The 20,631-nt window shown below is 45.2% G+C and overlaps 1 protein-coding gene across 1 annotated transcript in view; it reads right to left on the bottom strand.

Annotated features, from left to right (window-relative positions):
* Positions 1-309: 309 nt before the first annotated feature.
* The window catches only part of Ptprj (protein tyrosine phosphatase receptor type J), a 146,678-nt gene continuing 126,356 nt past the window's right edge, over positions 310-20,631 (bottom strand). The window contains exons 13-24 of the mRNA XM_055601201.1: positions 20,506-20,630; positions 19,462-19,549; positions 17,372-17,413; positions 16,557-16,565; positions 16,363-16,450; positions 15,021-15,111; positions 13,676-13,749; positions 13,451-13,585; positions 11,907-12,026; positions 8,698-8,858; positions 7,447-7,582; positions 310-3,998 (exon numbers count right to left, since the gene is read on the bottom strand). Coding sequence (XP_055457176.1) covers positions 3,840-3,998; positions 7,447-7,582; positions 8,698-8,858; positions 11,907-12,026; positions 13,451-13,585; positions 13,676-13,749; positions 15,021-15,111; positions 16,363-16,450; positions 16,557-16,565; positions 17,372-17,413; positions 19,462-19,549; positions 20,506-20,630 — 1,228 coding nt within the window. The 3' untranslated portion in view covers positions 310-3,839. The remainder of the gene's footprint in view (positions 3,999-7,446; positions 7,583-8,697; positions 8,859-11,906; positions 12,027-13,450; positions 13,586-13,675; positions 13,750-15,020; positions 15,112-16,362; positions 16,451-16,556; positions 16,566-17,371; positions 17,414-19,461; positions 19,550-20,505; position 20,631) is intronic.

The following is a 20,631-nucleotide window of genomic DNA, read 5'->3' as shown; positions in this document are numbered from 1 at the left end:
ACGTAAAGAAAAGGCCATCTGTGGACAGGAGGAGGACCATTCCAGAGGGGAGCCCCCACCACCCTCTTGATCTCTGATCCCCAGCTTCCAGATTATAAAAAGGTGAGTCTTTTGGCTTACACCACCCAGTCTGTGGTATCTGAATCAGTAACTATTGAAAATATGGAGATTTCCAGCAGAAACGTGACTTTGTTGGGGATGCTCTGGTTGAATGGAACAAACCAGTGACGTGCTTGGTACATGGTGTGAATGTAAACTGTGGGAGGCGGAGACAAAAAATAAAGAAGAAAGAAAGAATCAAAGACATAATGTGTTGACATATTTTATATTTGGTATCTGTAAGTCTTTAAAAAAAAGTTTTTTCAGGCCATTTTTCCTTAAAAAAAAAAAAAAAAGCAACCAACAGCAACTACTCTGTACAAGTTTAACAGACATTAGAAATGTGCATCATTCCAAAATAGTTACAAGAAAAGTACAGTTTAGAGTCCACATCAACACTTCTACACTGTGCCCCGGGGAGGAAAAGCTACAGTCGTTAAACACACAGTTCCTACACGGCAGAATCCCAACTCTGTTGTAAGGTAAATTGCCCTCAGTCACCAGGCTTGTTTAGCTCAACAAGCACACTCAAGCATTGTAAAAGAAAACCAGGCTTTTCTGTCCCAAAGAAAAACAAGTATGAATCAGCTGCATAGTCGACCCTTCCCCTGATCCTACCCACTCCCACCCCCCCCCCAGAGCCTCCAACACCACAAAAGCACAAATCCAGCAGGTCCATTGTGCCAAAGTCTGGCTGGAGATCTCAGAGCGGCCTCAGAGAACGGACACCGCATGTCCTACTGGTGCCAACTGTTGCTGGAGTCAGCTCTGGAGGAAAAGCCTTTCTTCTTAGGAGAAGACATGAACGGCCCAAGTTCTCCAAAGCAGCTGCCACCAGTCTGTAGCCCTTTCACTGACAGCGAGCCCTATGCCAGCTGCCTTTCCCTACGTCACCATCACATCTGGGCAGGGAGCCCCATCGCTCCAGTCTCACCAGAGCCTTCCAATGTTCGTTCACAGTTCTGGCAAGGGCTTGGGCATACAGTAGAAGGACCTTCCCCTGACCTCTGCCCAACCCAACCTCTGCTGTGCATCCTTCCTACTGACATGTCATTCTTCCCTTTCCAATGGCTGTGCCACGCAAACCCACCCAGTCCTCTTCGGGATGTGGAATAGGGTGACCTTCTCAGGACCTGCCATTTGGAACTCCAGACCTCTCCGTTACTGGCCCTCCTCCTGGGACTGGACATGACATGGAGAGCGGCTTCCTGGAGCTGATGCCCAAGGACTTCCCAGACCCATACGGGCAGAAGCAGAGGCGGCTTCTGTGTTTTGCAATTTTATACAGAATGTTTATGATTATGTTGCTTTGATTTTTTAAGGGAATCTAATATTTTACAGGCCTTTTTTAAGGGCAGGTCCTTTCCTCAGAATTTTCCATGGCAGCGGAGGCAATGCTTGGGTGCCACATGGGATCTGAGGACCCGCTGTCACAACAATGGTTCCTAACAAACCGAGGAGGTGGGTAGGTGGTGCCAGCACAGGGGATTTGGAACCAATGAGCCCACGGTCAGCTTCACTCCACACCTGAGGACAGCATGGCTTCCCTGATTCGCAACTGCAGTGTCGAGGTCCCCAGTGAAGCTGGGTCGGGGGGCCCAACCTACGGTGGCGAGGCTGCTCCTTGAAGGGCCTGCCACTAAATGAACACCAAAATGCAAAGGATTTAACAAAAAGTGCAGTTTCCATCTGAGAAGTAAACTCTCCCCCAGAGCATGACCAGCGTCATAACCTCTTCTTTCAATCCTTTCAGTACCACGAAGCGAAGAGCACTACGGCGCTGGGCCACAGCAAGGCCTTGAGGTTCACCATGGTTTCACCCTCTCTAACCTTAAAAACACTCGTGATCATGTCCAGTCAGCCGCTGAAGTGCTGGTGACATAGAGTGCAGAATGTCAAAAGACAGGCCACCCCAGGGCCCACACCAGCCAGGACCCTCGGAGAAGACCCCGCTCTCATCTTCAACAGGATACCATTATCCCGAACATACAGCAGGGTGTAAGCGCTGTGGTAAACAGCCACAGAGCTCCAGGGACTTGGCGATTCCTTCATAAGACCTTATATATACTTCATTGCCTACTAGAGAATAAACTCGAAACTTCTTCAAATATAACCTGAGCCACAAGATAAAATAAAAGACACAAATCTTGTCATGTTAATGCCTTGAGAAGTTTACAGATTATGTACCAATAAAATAAATCCACATAACTTCTGAATTTTTCAGTGAATACACACCTAAGCCAAAAAAAAAAAAAGAATCTACATTTTCTTTTTAAAAAAAAAAAATCAAAGTAATTACAGCAGCAGTGTAGTGAAAAGAGGTTTTAAAAATAATAATTACATCTTTGATACAAATCAAACTTTGTACACCTCGATTCATAGGAATGACTGGTGTAAGAGTTTAGTATTTATATATACAGTAGATACTGATGTGTGTCACGGCAGACAGAGACTAAAGCCAGTAGACTTCAGGGGAAGAGGGAGTTAATCTGAGTCCACACTGAAATGTTCACAGATCACCACGCTATAAAACATACATACACACACAAAAACACACAAAAACACATACATATACACAAACACACACAAAATGCCAACCTGAGTAAAACATTACTAAAAACCCAGAGCATTGTGAACCACTGAGTCACATATTGCACCTTTAAATAATCCTTCTCACCAAAGACAGAAATGAGAGAAAGTAGAAGACAGATGGGAGGGGTATTCACCATGGCATCATGATTCCTCTGCTCCTCCCAACCCCACCCACAGAGAGTCTCATGGTGACAGTTTGAATTTCTATTCTCACCCAACCAATGGGATGAAAATCTCACCAACAGAAGTCTTTGGAGAAAACTGGGAGAGGAAAAAAAAAAAAAAAGAAGAAGAAGAAAGAAAAAGAAAGAAAGGAAAAAAAATGAAGCACAAATGTTATGTCAAGGGTGGGCCACAGAGAAAGCCTCCTCTAATCAAATGAGAACAGGAATGTTACTGAGGAGGCGAACCTCTGATGCTAAGCTACTATTTAAATATTCTGTATATTCCAATTATGAGATTCGATATAAAAATAGAGATATCTACTGAGTTTTGCCTGTGGAAGCATAATTCAGAAAAGGCACATGTTCAAATAGAAACCCACACAGAAGAGGCTCCACGGACCCCTCCCCGCACGATAAACACCCACAGTCATGTACTTCCATCAGCCAGATTCCAAGATACAGTAGGTAAAAATAGACCTCTTATACTTAAAATATACTCAACCCAACATAATCCTGGCTTTAGCGTGTGAATCATATAAAAGTCTTTTAAAAAAAACTGAGAAAAAGATAAAGAGGGAGGGGGAAGGAGAAGAGGGAGACAGGGAGGGAGCAAAAAAGAGAGAGGGAGGGACAGAGAGAAAGAGAGAGGAGGGAGGAGGAAAGAACTTATTTAGAAGAGAAAAAAAATCATTGCTCACTTTTCCTGGTTTTCCACAATTCTCAAGGAAAAAAAAAAAGTGAACCCATCCCATTGGTAATCAGGAATGCAGCTGATTGACACACCACCTGTCCATAGCCCCTGACAGCCCCAGCTGCCTACCTGCCATGTTTTACACGCACGGCCCCATGCCCTCCAAGGCAGTTCTAACAGAACAGAACAAAGAACTGAGAAATGAGACATATAAAAACATGTCCACATCAGGGCATTTTCCTTCACTGTGGGTGTGACGCTCTGGACAACTTCAGAAAGGGTTTGCTTTGGAACTAGGCGATGTAACCATTAGTCTTTCCAAACATGCTCACTGGCTCGAGGTTTTCATAGATTGTCATTGCGGTTGTGTTCTGATAGATGAGATCAACTTTTGAGTCTTTCTGGGCTCTGATAATATCCAAAACACATTGATTGAGGAAAACATACTGGTCCTGGTAGAAAAGGAAACGAAAGAGAAAAATAAGCACAGGTCCCAAGAATGAGAACGTAAGATGATTCTTAAACAAGTAACCAGTGCCACATCACCCCCAAACCTCATCCGCCAGCAGCAACAGTTCCAATTAGCACACCTTGTGACCTAAGAACAACCTGGTAACACTCAAAGCCACATAACACAGCTTTCTTTATCGCTGGTGATTCACCAGAGGGGTCCCGTCACCGTTCCCTTTCGAGGAAACAGCGAATCTTAGAGAGGATGAAGATGCAGAGGAAATAAAGCATTAACACGTTGGGACAGTAAGAATCCAGCAGGATGTCCGTGGTTATGGAGTCTGTGTGGAGTAAGACTAAACTGGAATTCCGTAAGGAGGAGAGGGTTAAAGGTCATCAGGTGAACCTGAACGGAGCCACTCTTTAGGGAAGTGTGAAGACTGATCGTAACTGTCAGCTGGATGAGATTTAGAATCACCTAGGAGCCACCCCTCCGGTTTAGTACCAGGGCATTTCGAGGAGGGTCACCTGACAGAAGACATACCCTGAGCGTGGTGTCCCCATCCCAGGGGCTGCGGTCTGACAAGTGAGGAGGAGAAAGGGAACTGAGCACCAATGCTCATCTCTCTCCTCTCACTGACCAGCCACCTCAGCCTGCTGCGGCCACAGCTACGACACCATGATGGCCTGTACCCCGAACCATGAGGCAAAATGAACTTCAACTCAGCAACTGTTTTTTTTTAAAGTAACTAAAACAACATGTGCATCAGAATCTGCAGGCCACTGTTTAAACAGAGGAAATACATGTTGATGCAGAAAAATAACCAGGTGCCACAAAGAAAGCTTCATAAGCAAGCATTTTATATATATATAAAACATATATTTAGTATTTTATATATAACATATTTTTATTTATGTTATATATGATACATGCATAATATATATGTATATTACATATACATATATAATACATATTATAATATGCCTATATTATATGCATATATTATAATAACATATGTGTGATATAACATGTTATTTTATAATATATCTTTTATATATAACATATATGTTGTATATTTATATATAATACATTATATATTAACATGTGTGTGTTGTATATATTATATGTTATCTATAACATGTATGTTATATATGACAAATATATAAATACATCAAGGTATAAAAATATAAATATGTTATATATTTGTTATCTGATATATAAAATACTAAATATATATGTTATATATATAACATAAGCAAGTATTTTATATATAACATATGTTATAATATAAATACTATATTATAGATACATTATATTATATTATATATATAATATAATTATATATTATAATTATAATATATATAATATATATATTATTTATATATATATATATATATATAAAATAGGATCCAATCTTTTCAAAGTATTCCACATATGGCTGTATGAGCACACTCAGTGCACAGAAAGTCCTATGGCGCCACCCTGTGTCAGTTACTTCTCTTGCTGCTGTGACCTGACAAAAAGGAACTTCCGGGAGGAAGGGCTCCTCTTGGCTCACAGCATGAGAAGGGACACAGCCCATCATGGCTGGAAGAGGAAGGTGGCAGGAGCTTCAGGCAGGCCACACTGCACCCACAGTCAGGGAGCAGAGGACAGACAAAACCGAGGTGTAAACCTTCAGGCCGCCTCTGTGATCTTGAAGGTTCCATAACCTTCAGGAGCACGACCAGCTGAGGACCAAATGTTCAGACACAGGAGCCTGGGAGGTGATGGGAGTGCTGGTGGGGGGAGGGGGCGGTTCAAACCCCAACACAAGAAAGGTAGAAAGGTCACTACAGCCTTCTTCTAGGTCCTAGAGTCTGGGAAGCAGAGTTGGAGAAAGAAAAAAAGAAAAATATATTCTGTGCGGTCCTGTAAGGCTCATTTTTAATATATTATGGCTGGAGAGGTCGACTGGCAGTATTTGCCACAGAGCAAATAAACAGCAGATTCACAAACCCATGGAAATGCTAGGGGGGGTGGCCTCAAAAGAAGGGGTGACTCCAGACCAAGCTGCCAGCTTGACTAGCCAAGTTTCAAGTTCTGTGCTTCACTGTGAGAACCTGCATCACTGAATAAAGTAGAAAAGCAATCTAGGATAATTCACACACACACACACACACATGCGCTCACACAAATACACTCACACACATACACACACAGAGAATACTCACACATACTCACATATACACACACATGCACACACTCTCACACAAACACACACACAAAGATGGAAAAAGAGAGATGAGGCAAGAATCCACAGATAATAAAATTTCCGTTCTTCTCACTCTATAAAAATATGGCAGAAAAATGAAAATCTAACACAGAAGCAATTTTTTATTTTTTTCTCCCACAATCACGCAACTCACCCGAAAGTACACGATGTACCCTGACCTCCAGGACTACCCTGCTAGACTCAAACACCCACATATTCATAAGTTTCTAAATGGCACAGGGTAACAGCCTGAAACTAAATGAATATTCTGCTCTCGCCGTGGTCTGGAAACATCCACCCCCAAGAAAGCCGCGTCCAGTCGCCCTGATGGGAAGGCGCCTCAGATACAATGCTTCCAGGGGACACCTCAGGAAGGGCAAACCCAAGAGCTTTACACACGTTACTGTGCTGAGCCTGTATCTTACTGCTCAGCCATCCTTCTGCAGCTCTGAGAATCACTGTTCCTTAACACCTTCAAGGCTGGGTACGGAGAAGTAGCTGCATTGGTGCTCCAACGGCAATGTGCTATTTCCTACCACTAAAGCCTGATAAATCTGTTCTGTTAGCCTAAAGATGGTCAGATCTTCTTAGAAACAAAGGCCAGTAACCACCTGTAAATTTTTAATAAATTTAACAAACGTATTAAATGTGAAATCCATTTTGTAAACTTTATACTTAAAATCTAGAAACCAAACCAAGAAACTTAAAAGATCAGTTTGAGGTCTGGAGAGATGGCTCGGCAGTCAAGACCACTGGCGAGGTCTTGCAGAGAACCTGAGTTTGACTCCCACCACCCACATGGTCACAACTACCTGTAACTCCATTCCCAGGGGCTCCAACGGCCTCTTCTGGCCTATGAGCCACGGCATGCATGTGAGTACACAGACATACATACCGGCAGAACACCAATACACACAAAATAAAAGCAAACAATCTCTCCATCTTAAAGAAGGCTGCTTGAAAGGCCAGGCGCAGAAGGGTAAAGACCCCTGACCCTGTGTGCGTGTGTGGTTCTCCTCGTGCTGCTGTGTCAGGTGATTTAATTACAACTGAGATTAGGATCTGCAAAGAAATTTACAACCAAAAGCCAGACCGAGCTAGAAGAGTCTAATGCGTCACGCCCAGGACGTGATTCCACATGACCTTTTAGAGACAGATGGGAAGGGCGGAGGGTCAAACACAGGTGTGGCCTCACCTCTGTCTGTACCATCAGGGGCCTGTGCATCCGAAGATCATAGACAATGCCATACACGTCCACCGTGTTCTCATTCTCTATCTGATAGATCAGACGATCGATGGCAATGAAAGTGCCCGTTCTTCCAACCCCAGCACTGGAAAACACAAAGACGAGCACCCCACAGTCACCTCTACCGTGGATCTCCCAGTGCCCCCCTGGTACCCACCCCTCCACTCTCACTGTTTGAGGCTAACACAAACATTGCTCCTCAACTGCAGCTTCGAGAGAGGCAGGGCACTCAAGTTAAAAGTTATAAACAAAATAACTTGCTAACCCTTCTCATACTCCACGCCACTCAAATGGCCCTGTAGCCTAGGACAGAAATTTCTATCTTTTATGAAGGCTCTGCTCTAATTAATTCTTTTGTCTTTAATGCTAAGTTCTTTTTTTTTTTTTTATTTCTTTTCTTCACAGCTTATTCCTTATATATCCCGACTGAAACCCCCCCACCTCAACGCCCCTAGTCCTACCCTCCCACCCTCTTCCCCCAATCCCCTTCCCCTAGTCCACTGAAAGGGGGAGTTCTCCACCATTGCCATCTGCCCAAAGCTTGTTAAGTCTCATGGGGACTGCCTGGACCCTCTTCCTCTGCATCATCAGGGACCAGTGATCAGAGAGCAGTCAACTGAGTTCATGACAGAGGCAGTCCCCCTATTCCTCTCACTCAGAGAGCCACATGGAGACTGAGCTGCCAATCGGCCACATCTGAGCAGGGGGTCTAGGTCCTCTCTGTGCACGGTTCTCGGTTGTTGCATCAGTATCTGCAGGACCCCCTGGGCTCAGATCTTTTAGTTTTGTTGGCCTCCTTGTGGGGCTCCTGTCCCCTCCATGTCCTAAGTTCTCACTGTTCTACTGTAGGTGTGGGGACACACTTTCTGTAAATGACCTTCAGCTTGGCACACCATGCCACTACAGTAGAAAAGCAATGCAAATGAGTAAGCCACCGGGCATGACTGTGTTCTGATGAGATTTTATATATAAGAACAAGACACTAACCCTGTCTGGCCCACAGGCTAGATAGCTTACCAACCCCTTCCACAGTCTCATGGCTCAGGGACTAAATCCACGGTCCCCTCTTGCAGACTATCCTTGAATTTTCAACTACCTATTGCATTTCCTCTTGGGCACTGCTTTTATGGAGGGAGGATGTTCGTAAATACCATTAGATTTTAAGCTGTCACATATGCATGAGCTGCCAACTGTGCATACCTGCAGTGCACCAGGATTGGTGATTCAGGAGGAATCTGCTTCATGTAGTCCCGGACCAGGTAGCGAAAGTTGATGAGCAGGTCGGTGGTGTCGGGAACGCCGTGGTCAGGCCAGGAGGTGAAGTGGAACTGCCGCAGAGGATGGCTCTCACTTGTCTGCATCTGGAAGCCAATAAGATGGGTTAGAGAGCCAGACAGTCAAGATGCCTGACAACATCACAGCAGCTAGTGGAATCAGGCAGGGCCTGAGAACAGTACTGTACGAGAGGAACAACAGGCAGCCAGGCAGCGGTGCCAACCAGAAATTCCATTCACAGCACATTCGATCCCCATAACCCAATCCTCATAAAGTTCCCATGAAGGAAGGACGTCATATCCTCTACTAAAGATGGGCAGAAAATGGGGGTGACCACCCAAGATGCATCCCTCATGTGGCCAACATACCCGGCCCACTTCTTAGTTCAGACCACTTCCGTTCCCGGCTCCCAGCCAGTAACAGCCCCACTCCCACATACCTGCTCCTCCTAGGAACCTCAAGAGCCCCCTCCTACAGCCCACCTGGAAATGGCACTTCCTTAAAGCCCCCAAATCATTCCTTTCCTTGAGTCAACTACACTCATGTGTCTGTACCATATGTCCCCTCAGCTGGCAGCTGAAAGGTCAGCATCACTGAAGATAAGGTTTAATGTTTATTCATTATAAAAGCAAAAAAAAAAAAAATTCACATTATTCACAGTTTGAGAAATAGGAGAGAGGACACTGGGAAGCTTTGTCGCAGATGACTAACATCATATAGATTATGAGGGTTTACTGAGCGAAGACACCAGCTGCCAGGAGTAGGGAAGAGGGAAGACACAAAGAAGCAGTGAGAAGGTGAACTTGTCAGAGGTAGTTCTGCAGAGGGGCAGAGAGCAGGGCCTATGGGTGCAGGGAGAGGGAGACAGGGGGCAGGGGCAGGGGGTAATGATGTGGGGAGTGGGGACAGGGGCCAGAGGGCAAGGGTGCAGGGAGCAGGGGTCCAAAGGGGCAAGGGGGCAGAAGGGAAGGAACAGAGGGCAGGGGGCTCAGACTAGTGGTGCTAGTCAAAAAAAAAAAAAAAAAAAAAAAAAAGTTCTATGTGTAATGTTCTCTTTCTATAAAAGGGAAATGTATGCGTGCATTTCACATAATTATAAAACACTATTTTAGGAACTGCCACATGGAAGCCTATACTGGATCTTAAATAAGAAAAGGCTTCAGCTGGGACCATAAAATCTCTAGAACCTGTAGTTTCATTAATACAAACATGAGAGCAATGGTATTTTCTTTGGTTATTCCACCAACTCTGCGCACAATTCCTCCTCACGAAGGTGAACTCTAAGCAGGAGCGACTATGGAGCACAGACATGCCAGCCCATCTAGATGGGCAAAGACATAAGCCTGACAATTTTCAAAGGTTTCTCACCAACTGGGTCCTCACTTTGTTTAGGTGGTCACACCAGTGTGTGCTCAACACATAGTAGGACCTGAAATGTTTCCTCAGGCCATAGTCCTTGAGGCCCAGAAACCAGTAAGGATTAGTATTTCGTATACTGTGCCTTACCCACGTCTTCGTGAATCTTTAAGGTTCGTTCTTACAAACTAGAACCCAGTCAGCCCCTGTTAAAATGTGACACCACTGAATCTATTTCTGGGCTTTTCTTTTATGTAGCTGCGCAATTATGTATCTGCTAAGCTGGGCATGGCAACACAAACCTAAAATCCCAGTCCTGAGGCTGAGGGGGAAGGCCAGCCGGGGCTACCTAGTAAGACACTACCTCAAGATTTCATCTCCTCGTCTGTGTTACTGACACTCCCTTCTCATAGGTCCTCATGCTAACTGCAGGCATTCCTCAGGATCCACATGGATTAATCCCAGGAAAATCTGGGAATGCTCGGGATTTGTATTGCCCAAAGCAATACAAGCATGTGTGCGTGCAATCCGCACACACACCCCTGCGCACAGTCATATACACACATGACAGAACACCCGACGCGGCCCAGGGGCGTGACAGGCTCACCTGTTCAGGAGTGTAATCCATGACGTTCACACTCCTCAGAACACAACCCTGTCATTCGACAACATGTGAGCACACCGAGATCATTTCTAAACTCCTTACCCTACCAAGTGTATTTCAAACAGCTGTTATACTGCAGGGCTGAGGGAATGCTGGGCCTACTGGGCCTACATGGACATGTTAAATACAAACACAATTCTTTATTCTGAGCATGTTCCATCGTGGGTTGGCTGAGTTCACAGCTAAACAAGGCAAGGCGGCAGGGTGGAGAGGGCTGGCTGTGTGTCCGCCCCATATACAGTATCTCTAAAAACCGACCGTGACGCAGGATGCACACAGTCAGAGTTTAGTTACCCATCTCCAAAAGCTAGGTCTGCATGTGCTTCCAAATCGCTCCACCGTCACGAATAATGCTGATGGGGTGGGTAGGATCTAATACACGTCACAAGAATTATCAAAGAACATGGAATAATAATAGTAAAACAGCAGACACTGGACATACACCCAGAAATGAAAACACACACGGCTTTACTTGTCTCGTAAAGAAGCTGTTCACTCTAAATAAGCAAACAACCGCTGAAAAGAAACAACGCTGAGATTGAGCTCTGTGATTAATGAGCCCATTCCTGAATTTCACATTATGTCTTTTCATCAGAGGCTCAAACTTGAGCTCACTAGATCAAAAGGGATGAACATTTTTACACTCTCAATATGAGCTTGAAAATGTTAAACCCCTTTGCATGCTCAGCAGTAGATAGCAACGTTGACTCTACTTTCAAACACTCTTTAAAAATAACCTCAGCTTCACGGAAGGTCTGTGTGAGCTAACTGGACTTGGTTCTGTAACTCTGGGGGAAAAGAGAACAGTGCGTATCCCTGGACTCTGAATCCTGGAATTAATAGAAACTGTTCCCAGCAGTAAGCACTCTCCCCTGATGCATATACCCACTCAGACGACCCAAAAGGCCTCCTGGAAACGAAATGTGTCATTGACACAGCCCTGTCAGAAAGGACACAAAAGCCCCCTCAAGAAAGTAAAGCTCCTTAGAGAGCATGTAGATATGGACACTTTAATCCTGATTTTAAAAAAGCAAAAATACTTTCCTCATGCATCAGATATTAGTTATTTTCAACATTAATATCCAATAGTTCTCTCAGATCGATCTTGACTTACGTTTTTCACCACGAAATCTCTGACGGTCCATTCAGGAAGAACAACTTCCGAGGTCATCGCCACAGTTATGTCCCCGTAGTCCTGAGCCTGCTTAGAAGGCCAGTACTCCTCACACTTGGTCTAGAACACAGATTTGGTCATGTGAGGACACGGAATCACACACCCACCTTCATCAGAGCCTCACAAGGAGGAATAAGCCGTGAAACTGACCCCAGGAACTGCTCAGACCCTCAGCTGGCTCTGTCTGACCCAAACACGGAGACACACACGTGTAAAAAAATAATTCAAAATAATATCTTTAGGAGAAATGATTCCAGTCTGTATGGTGGTTCAGCAGGTAAATCACTTGCGTGCAAACCTCCAGACCCGAGTCCAGTGCTCAGATCCCGTCAACAGCCACATGGAAGTTGGCCTCTGAGCATGTCTTTGCTGTGGCACATACACACTCATACACACACACACACATCATATACACGACATTAATAAAAATTCGTCATAAGGAATGACATTACCACCTACAACAGCACTTGCCAGCTCCAGAACCGAGCAGTCAGAACCACCCTTCCCAAGAGTGCTGAGGCAGAAATATGCTACAGAACGGACAAGGAGGTGTGGGAATCGCCAACTTGGGGACTTACCTCCTACCCTTCAAGAAAGAAATCTATAGACACACAGAGAGAGACAGAATAACCTTATTCTGGGCATGGAAGCTCATGCCTGCGACCTCAGCAATTAGGGGGCCGAAGCCGGAGAACTGCTACAAATTCAAGTCCAGCCCAGGCTAACAGTGAAGCCCTGTCTCAAAAATCACAGAACACTAATAACTAGGATATTGCTCATCAGCACAGCATAGGCCTAGCATAGTCTCCGCCAGGGCCCTACATCCAATCCCCGAAATAATAATAGTAGCTAATAATTCTCCATGAAGCAATATTAATTTTCATTCTTTGGACACGCAATTTTTAATTTAGCATGTGTTTTTCAACTTGTCTCTCTATTTATGGAAATAGGAGATTTTATTCCTAGCACAGATCTTATCTGTAACAGAAACGGCATGGGAGTTCCAGGCCACACAGGGAGACAGTTGCTGCTGGGACTCGCCTGGAGATAAGTCTGAAATTTTACTTTTAATGTCAAAAACTAAGTTTGAAAATCAGAGACTTAGGAGCCGGTTCTTAGAGAGTGTGCATGCCGGCTTTACAGGCACAGAGCTGACAACTGCCGAGCCGTGCAATCTCCAGTACCTCACTCCCGGCCTGCAGTGTCCACCTCACTGGCCCAGTGGACTCACTAACCCACTCACTAAGCCAGAAGCAGAGAGTCAACCACAGACATTAACATGAGCCCACCAAGACACATAACAGAAAATGTTTTCAAGACTTTTTTTTAAAACATTCTCTCTGAAAGCTAAAAATAGAGAACATTTTCTAAGAATGAAAGTATCAATGTTTGGGAAGAGTGCTTTCGAAAAGACAGATGGATTTTTAAGACACTCCCCGCCACAATAAAATTAATTTATGATTTTTTTTTTTAAAGATACTTACCCTTCCCTGTTCCACACACTTGGTCAACATAACAATGGCGTATACATTTTTCTCCCACACCATCCGCCAAAAGTCTTTCAAGGTGTTGGGTAAAGGGCCTTGTGTGGCAATGAAATCTTTCTTGGAATGGTAGCCCTAGAAATAGGAAGCCAGGTCATCATCAGATAGAAAGACATGCTCTTACTCAGAGATGCCCCAGGGCTGTGGGAGCTGCCACCCACTTACGGGCATATAGTTGGCATTGATGTAGTCATCTGTCGAATGGGTCTGGACTGAAAGTTTGACTCGAGAAATATCATCTGTGGCATTAAAAGAAAGAAAGATCCTTACTGTAAGGCACGTTTCGGGAATTTGCACACAGGAAGATTTTTAGAAGTACAAACTGGCGGCCCTTGGCTGGCACACGGCTTCACACCTTACCCTCATGACCTCATTTTATCCCCGTGGACACTCCGTGATGGTGGCACAGAGAAACTATGTGACAGCCTTTGGAGAACTACGATTTGAACCCAGGCAGCCTGACAGGAAGGCCTATGTTCTCACCTTCTCAGACTAACAAGCCCTTGCTCCTAGCAGCCTTTGGGTCTGCTGTGAGCAGGGGGTGCTAAGCAACCATATTCAGGGCTCAGAACTATCTCACAGGCTTTCAAGATAAGGAAATCAGGAGCTGCAGAGATGAAATGACTTCTCCCAGTCCTCCAAGTTCTATCTGAGGGAACAGCAGACAGAATTTTAACTCGGGGCCTATTCTACTATGACAGGGAAGACATCCAAATTAACCTTTCCCCGCTGCCTTAAAAGGTTGTTACAGGGCTGGTGAGATGGCTTAGCCACTTAAGAAGCCTAAAGCATCAATCATGTCCACACTTAGGTGCACAGAGAACAAATGCATGGATCTTTGCTTGCTTGCTCTTTCAGCAAGGGTTCTCCTCTCTTAGACAGTTCTGAACCCCCTGCTGACAGAATGGTATAGCCCACGATGGATTAGGTCTTCTTCTACTAATTAGCAATCAAAAGAATCCCCCAAAGACGCTTCATGGGCCAGCCTGATTTAGATAATTCCTCACTAAGATTCTCTTCCCCGGTGATTCTAGGTTGAGCCAAGTTGACAGTCAAAACTAACCAGCACAGGTACAAACACTGGCAGTTCTCTAAAGCAGGAAAGAACTTCAGGGTAACTGCTTTTCAGCTGTGGAACACACCCAACCAATCAAGGATCTGGGTGAGGAGCGGGACACAGGACCTGCCCCTCTGCTGCCCCTGTCGCCCAGAACAACACAAACCAGAATAAGAATGTAACTGTGCATAGGTCATCTAACATGGTGGCTAAGTTGTTTTTGTTTTTTTTTTTTAACCTGAGAAATGAATTATTTTACCACCTACTCTGCAAACAGAGGATGTAAAGATTAAATTCAATGTAATATCCCTCCACAGTACTTGGCTCACACTAGGTAACAGGCTGTGGGAAGAGCTGGTGCTAAATGGCAGTGGATCACTGATTCCCCGCCTCTACTGTTCAAGACGGTACGGCCAGGGATGAAGGGAAGAGGACGGGAATAAAATGACTCACAGGGCAGGACATTGTTATAGCGATTCTTCCCTCTGTTCTCCGCTATTTCAGCTGTGTATTTGGGTAGACTTATTCCGATCAGCTTCAGATCCTGCAAACACAATAAGTGAGTTGTATGTTTAACCGGGGAGTGGGGTGCGGTTAAACAAAATAGGAGTGCACAGGCAGAGCAGGTCAACTACTGCCAACTAGACACAAATACCGAGCATCTAACCTCCAACATCTATGAGCAGACTCTCACAGGATAGGGCCATGGAAGATGCCATCAAGTTAAAATGAAGTCATAGTGGAATACAGTGCATCCTTAATCTGATATAGGTAATGTCATTACAATATGGGTACAGAGACACAGACACCCAAGAGAAAATATCTCACGACGCTTCTCCCAACCAAGGGACAGTGGGGGTTCCAAAAGCCGAGAAAAGCATGGAAAGATCTCCCCTAGAGGCAAAGGGGAGCAGGTCCTGCTGACACTGTGACTTTGAGCCTCTTCCCTCTAGAACAATGAGACAATCAGTTTGTTTTCAGCCACCCAGTTTATGGTACTTTGTTAGGGCAGCACTTGAGACTAAACCAGAGGCGAAAAAGAAAAGGGTGATTCTTGCCCTTCTAGGGACTGAAAACCTAGAGGCGGGGTGTACTCAGGAGTCACTAGCCTGACACGGCAGAGTGAGGCGCACAGGCCACAGATGGAGCCAGACAGTATAAGGACAAATGTGACACAGACAGAGACTGAGTCCTCCCGAGGGAGCTGAGGAACCTGGGAGGAGGCAGTGTTAGAATGGAGGATGGACTGTGATGGAGTTGTGGGCAGAATTCTAGGAATACGAAAGCAGCTGGCTGCAACAGGCTTTTGCAGGCGATGGGACACGAGTGCATGAACCTTCTGAGACAGGACAGCACCTCAACTAGTTTGGGGGACAAGAGGGAGTGGAGCCTGGCGCAAGAGACTGGCAAAGAAACCCTGACCCAGGTTTCCCACAATCCTCCCTCTGACCCCACAGCTGTCAAGTCCCAAAGCTCTGAATGGCCCATCTGGCTTCTTTACTGCTTATGTAGTATATTAATATATTTGTGTTATACAGCATATTAACTGCTCATCTAGCTTACTAAGGACTCTAGTTAATGGTTCCCTAGCTTCAATCCTCCATTTCTATTTCTCTCTGGATAATCTTCAGGTAGCCACAAGATTAAACACATACTTCACCAGAACGTGAGCTTCTCAGCCAACAGCAGGGTGCCCAAGAGGTCAGATACAATCTTCTCTCCCCTCTAAACTGCCTCTCAACCAACACTTTACCGTAAGACAAAATGTCAGAAAACATAATTTACAACTACGTACCTCATATTCCTCTGCAAACCCACAGTTGGAGTCAGCTTGCTGTTTCTTAAAGTAGGCCTCAAAATTCTCCACTCGGATTAACTTGGATCTAGGGAAGTGAAACAACTTGTTAGGTTTTTTTGTTGTTCTTGTTGTGTTTATTTTTCATTCAATCAAAACAGAAAAAGGAAAGCTACAAAAATGAAGCTACTCACTTTTTAGGTCTTCACCATGGAAAGAAAAAAGAAAACAAAGCAATGAGAAAGACATGCTCATTTTGGAAGTAAGCATCAACTCAAAAGAACGAACCAAACATAGTGAGGGGGTGAGCCAAAGACTAACGTAATGTTATTTAGAAAACACTAAAATGCGGGTCACGAAAAGCAGCCCCGTTCTACAACTGACCATATTTGTGACTTAAAACAACTGTTTTCCTCAGCTCTTAATAATCCACTCACTTTTGTAAAATATGACAATTATCTGTTGGGGGGTGCTGTGGAGACAGCTCAGTGGGCCAGAGCACTCAAGGCTCAGTGACTTGAATTCAAATCCTCACTATCCATGTACAGAAACAGGTGTGGCCTCAAGCACCCGTAACCCCAGTGCTGGGGAGGATGGAGACGGGAGGATGACTGTGGCTTGCTGTCTGCCAGCACTGCTCTGGATTTAGCAGAAACCATGTCTCAAGGGAACACAGCAACCATCAATAAGTGGAAGATACCCAACATGCTCCCTGGCCTCGGAGCACACGTGGGGGTGTGTGCCTGTGTGGACAGGCACACTACACACACAGAGAGAACCCCATTCATTAGTAGAAAAGGTAGCTTCAGGAGAACAGCCAAACAGAAACTCCTTGCAGAAAACAGCAAGAACTTCCAGATGACTGTGGCCAATCTGTCAATCAGGAAAAATGACAGCTATTTCTATCAAAAAAAAAAAAAAAAAAAAAAAAAAAAAAGCTAAAAATAGTCACTGAACAGACCACTGAACTCTTAGAACTGAGAACCTTAAAATAACTGAAGAGACTTACTTAATTTGAGAAAAGGACACTTCATTATTCTTGGCATCTTTCCTATTTTGAAAGAAAAAAAGAAGGGAGGGGGGCATTAGACAAAGACCTTCAGCCTGCTTTCCTACCTTTGACACCTTCTCCCCAGGCTGTGGCTCAGGGAGGACACTACAGCTGCTCACCAGGACCCAGCCCAACACATAGGCGGCTCACTAGCACCTAGTCCAACGTAGAGCTAGCTCACTAGCACCCAGCCCGGCATAAAGCCTGCACAGCAGGCCCCAGCTGGCTCACCAGCACTCAGTCTAACAGAACAAGCAGGCAATGCAAACTAAAAATCTGTAAACTGACTCTTTCTTACTATTGAGAAGAATCAAAATCTAGTCAAGCAACTTTTGGGAGTGTGTGTTTGTGTGTGTGTGTGTGTGTGTGTGTGTGTGTGTGTGTGTGTGTACACATCCCATTGCTGTAAAAGGAAGATTCCTTATTCCGTGATCTGCTGTTGAGGAGGCCACTGCGTACATTAATGTGAAGAAGCGGGGGCAAGCCCTGGAAGGGAATCAGATCGAATACTGCCACTGTGAGTCCCCGCACTGCTGGCTCAGCTCTGCCTGTTGCCAAAACACACCAAGTTTGGTACAAGTTTGGGCAACATGTACCAAAATGGGAAAGAAGGCTGCCCACTGACCCAGTAACTACCCAACTTGGAATTGAGCCTAGGAAAATAATCATGAGCATGCCTAAAGGTTAGGCACAGGATGTGTAACTGTAGTCAAAAATAAAACCTCTGGTAAAATGGTTAAATAAAGGATGGTAAAAATATCAGGCAGCTACCGACAACGACGCTGAACAAAGCAGGACAGACATTAATGTGCCTAACAGGACTCCATATGACAGTGAGAAGAGCAAATTTGCTACAGTTGCAGGTTCCTTGTCTTCTTTGCTCTTCTGGGGTATGTTTTTGCCACCATGGGTTGAGCTTTGGTTTGGGTGGCGCTCTTTGTTGTTGTTCTGAGAGAGGTCCTACTACATAGCAGCCCTGACTAACTACCCAGCAGCTTCCTTCCGGGGCCTTGAACCTGTGCTGCTATCTGGCCCTACGGACTTGACTACTCACTATCCAGCTTTTGCACTAGGTTCTGACTCATTTTTAGTACAGTATAAGAGATTTAATTGATATGAAGAGAAACTACAATATATGATTGATTTGGAGGAAAGGTTAAAAAAAAACTACTGTTTTCTTGTTAAGACAGTTGTAGGTAGCACATGCTTATAATTCCAGCACTTGGTAGAGAAGAAGGAGCAGAAATTCAAGGTTATCCTCGGTTACATTTGAGACAGCCTGGGATACATGACACTGTCTCCCAGGTCGGGTGGAGGGTAGGGAAGATGGGAAGATGTCAAGGAAACCCAGTCCCAGGTGTACATTTCCAGCTAGAAGCACCTGGCAGGAAGTGACTCGGGCTGACACACAGGCTTCCCGGGGTCAAGCAAGAGGGACGCAGTAACTGCAAAGCGCAAGTTCAAGTTCCTCTTTTGTGCTTCCAACAACAGCCTCTGCATCCCTCAAAGAGCTTTTAAGGCCTGCCTGTTAGCGCCTCAAGAAGGCGATGAATCTAGGTACACAGAGAGTACCCAAAATGAAGCTACTTCTTTCACTAGTTAATCATATCCCACGGTGCTTGTACAAAGAAAACAATGAATAAGGACATGGAGTGAGACATTTGCCAATGTCCCCAACTCCTTGAGTTGGACGCTCATTCCCACACCACAGAGGAGGAGGTCAAGGTTTCTCACAGCTAGTGAGAGTGAAACCTGAGCTCAAAACTTGGCCAATTCTAAAATCACAGGAGACTCTTAACACAGTCTTTGGATCCTGGCTTGGAAGCACCACCCTGCATTATCAGTGGGTCTGATGCAGCCGGGAGGAGGCTTAGAATCCAACTACCCAACTGCAGTCAGACAGGAAACAAGACTGGCCAGAGGGCGAGGCTGTGAAGAACCCAGGGGCTCTTTCAACTATTCCCTCCGACTTTACAAATGGTTACAAGTCCTTATAACAAAAAGGTCCCTTAAACGGTAGCACATGATGATTACATAAGCAGTATCACCTTTTCTTTCTCCAGAAGATGAAGCCTCCCACGGCCACAATGGCCAGGGCACCAAAGATGCATCCAAACACTGCTCCACAGATGACACCTGGGGAAGGTCCCAAAAGAGGCATTTCAGATGGTGTTCACGAGGGGCCATATGCCACGCTGACGACTAGCCTGGGACCCACCCAAGGTTCAGGAGAGAGGGGGATGGTGCACACAGGGGAGAGGTAAACATCTTACATAAAGTCAGAACGGCTTCTGGGGACTGCTTTCCTCATGTTTAGCCCATCATTAGCAGGATGGTCCTGGAAGCAGCACAGCCCCTCCCTAGGTCTCAGTTCAGCTGTGAATCTGGGGACCTGAGCCAGCTAGGGCAGTGGTTTTTTTCCTGTCACCTGTGAGCAGGAGTGCCTACAGCACCATACCCACATAGCATGGAGCTCCCCGTTTTGATGGGCAATTTAAGGGAAGAAGTAGGGACTCCCTGAACTTCACTCCGGGGTAATCTGTTCCACTCAGCAGCTACAAAAAAAACAGAGCAACTGACCAGTCAGCACTGTGTCTCGTCCTGAAGGAGGAGGGAATCGAGCTCTGTGATACCGAGAAGGAGGCACACTTCACAAGGAGTCTCTGGCTAGACTTCTAGGCCTGCATTTAAGCCGCTGTAATACTGGGCACAGCCCATCTGTAGGTCTTGGAAGCCTTATTTCCAAGCAGAGATTGGACAAGAAAATTTCTGTGGCTTGTTCTAACATGAAGATTCAAAGACTCTTTAAACTAAGTCACATGAGCCCACAAATGACTCTTAGAAAGCAAAGAACTAATAAATCTGCAGGAGTGTGACTGGTTTTAGAGAAGTGGGGACCAAGCAAGCACTGGAGAGTGGGAAGCTACCCTGACCCCAAAGACCAAAGGACATGTCAATTTTGGAGAGAAAAAAAGCTGGGCACTGCCACCCTCTTAGACACGTGAGAAAGGGGTACAGACAGCATGCTTCTACACACATAAGGCACAAAACCCACTGTGTGGACGTTAGTTAGGGCTTTTGTTTCCTTCTACCTGGATCTTGAGGCAAGAACACGGCTTCCGAGTACCGACTGAAAGACACATAGCTCTCATCCCCATTGATGAGTCCATCATTCTGAAGGTTATAGGTAATATTGGTGAAGCCAGCAACACAAGCCC

The sequence above is a fragment of the Psammomys obesus genome, unplaced genomic scaffold, assembly GCF_907164565.1.
Source record: "Psammomys obesus unplaced genomic scaffold, mPsaObe1.curated_primary_1811, whole genome shotgun sequence".
Lineage (NCBI taxonomy): Eukaryota > Metazoa > Chordata > Mammalia > Rodentia > Muridae > Psammomys > Psammomys obesus.
This window is presented reverse-complemented; position numbering and strand designations above follow the sequence as displayed.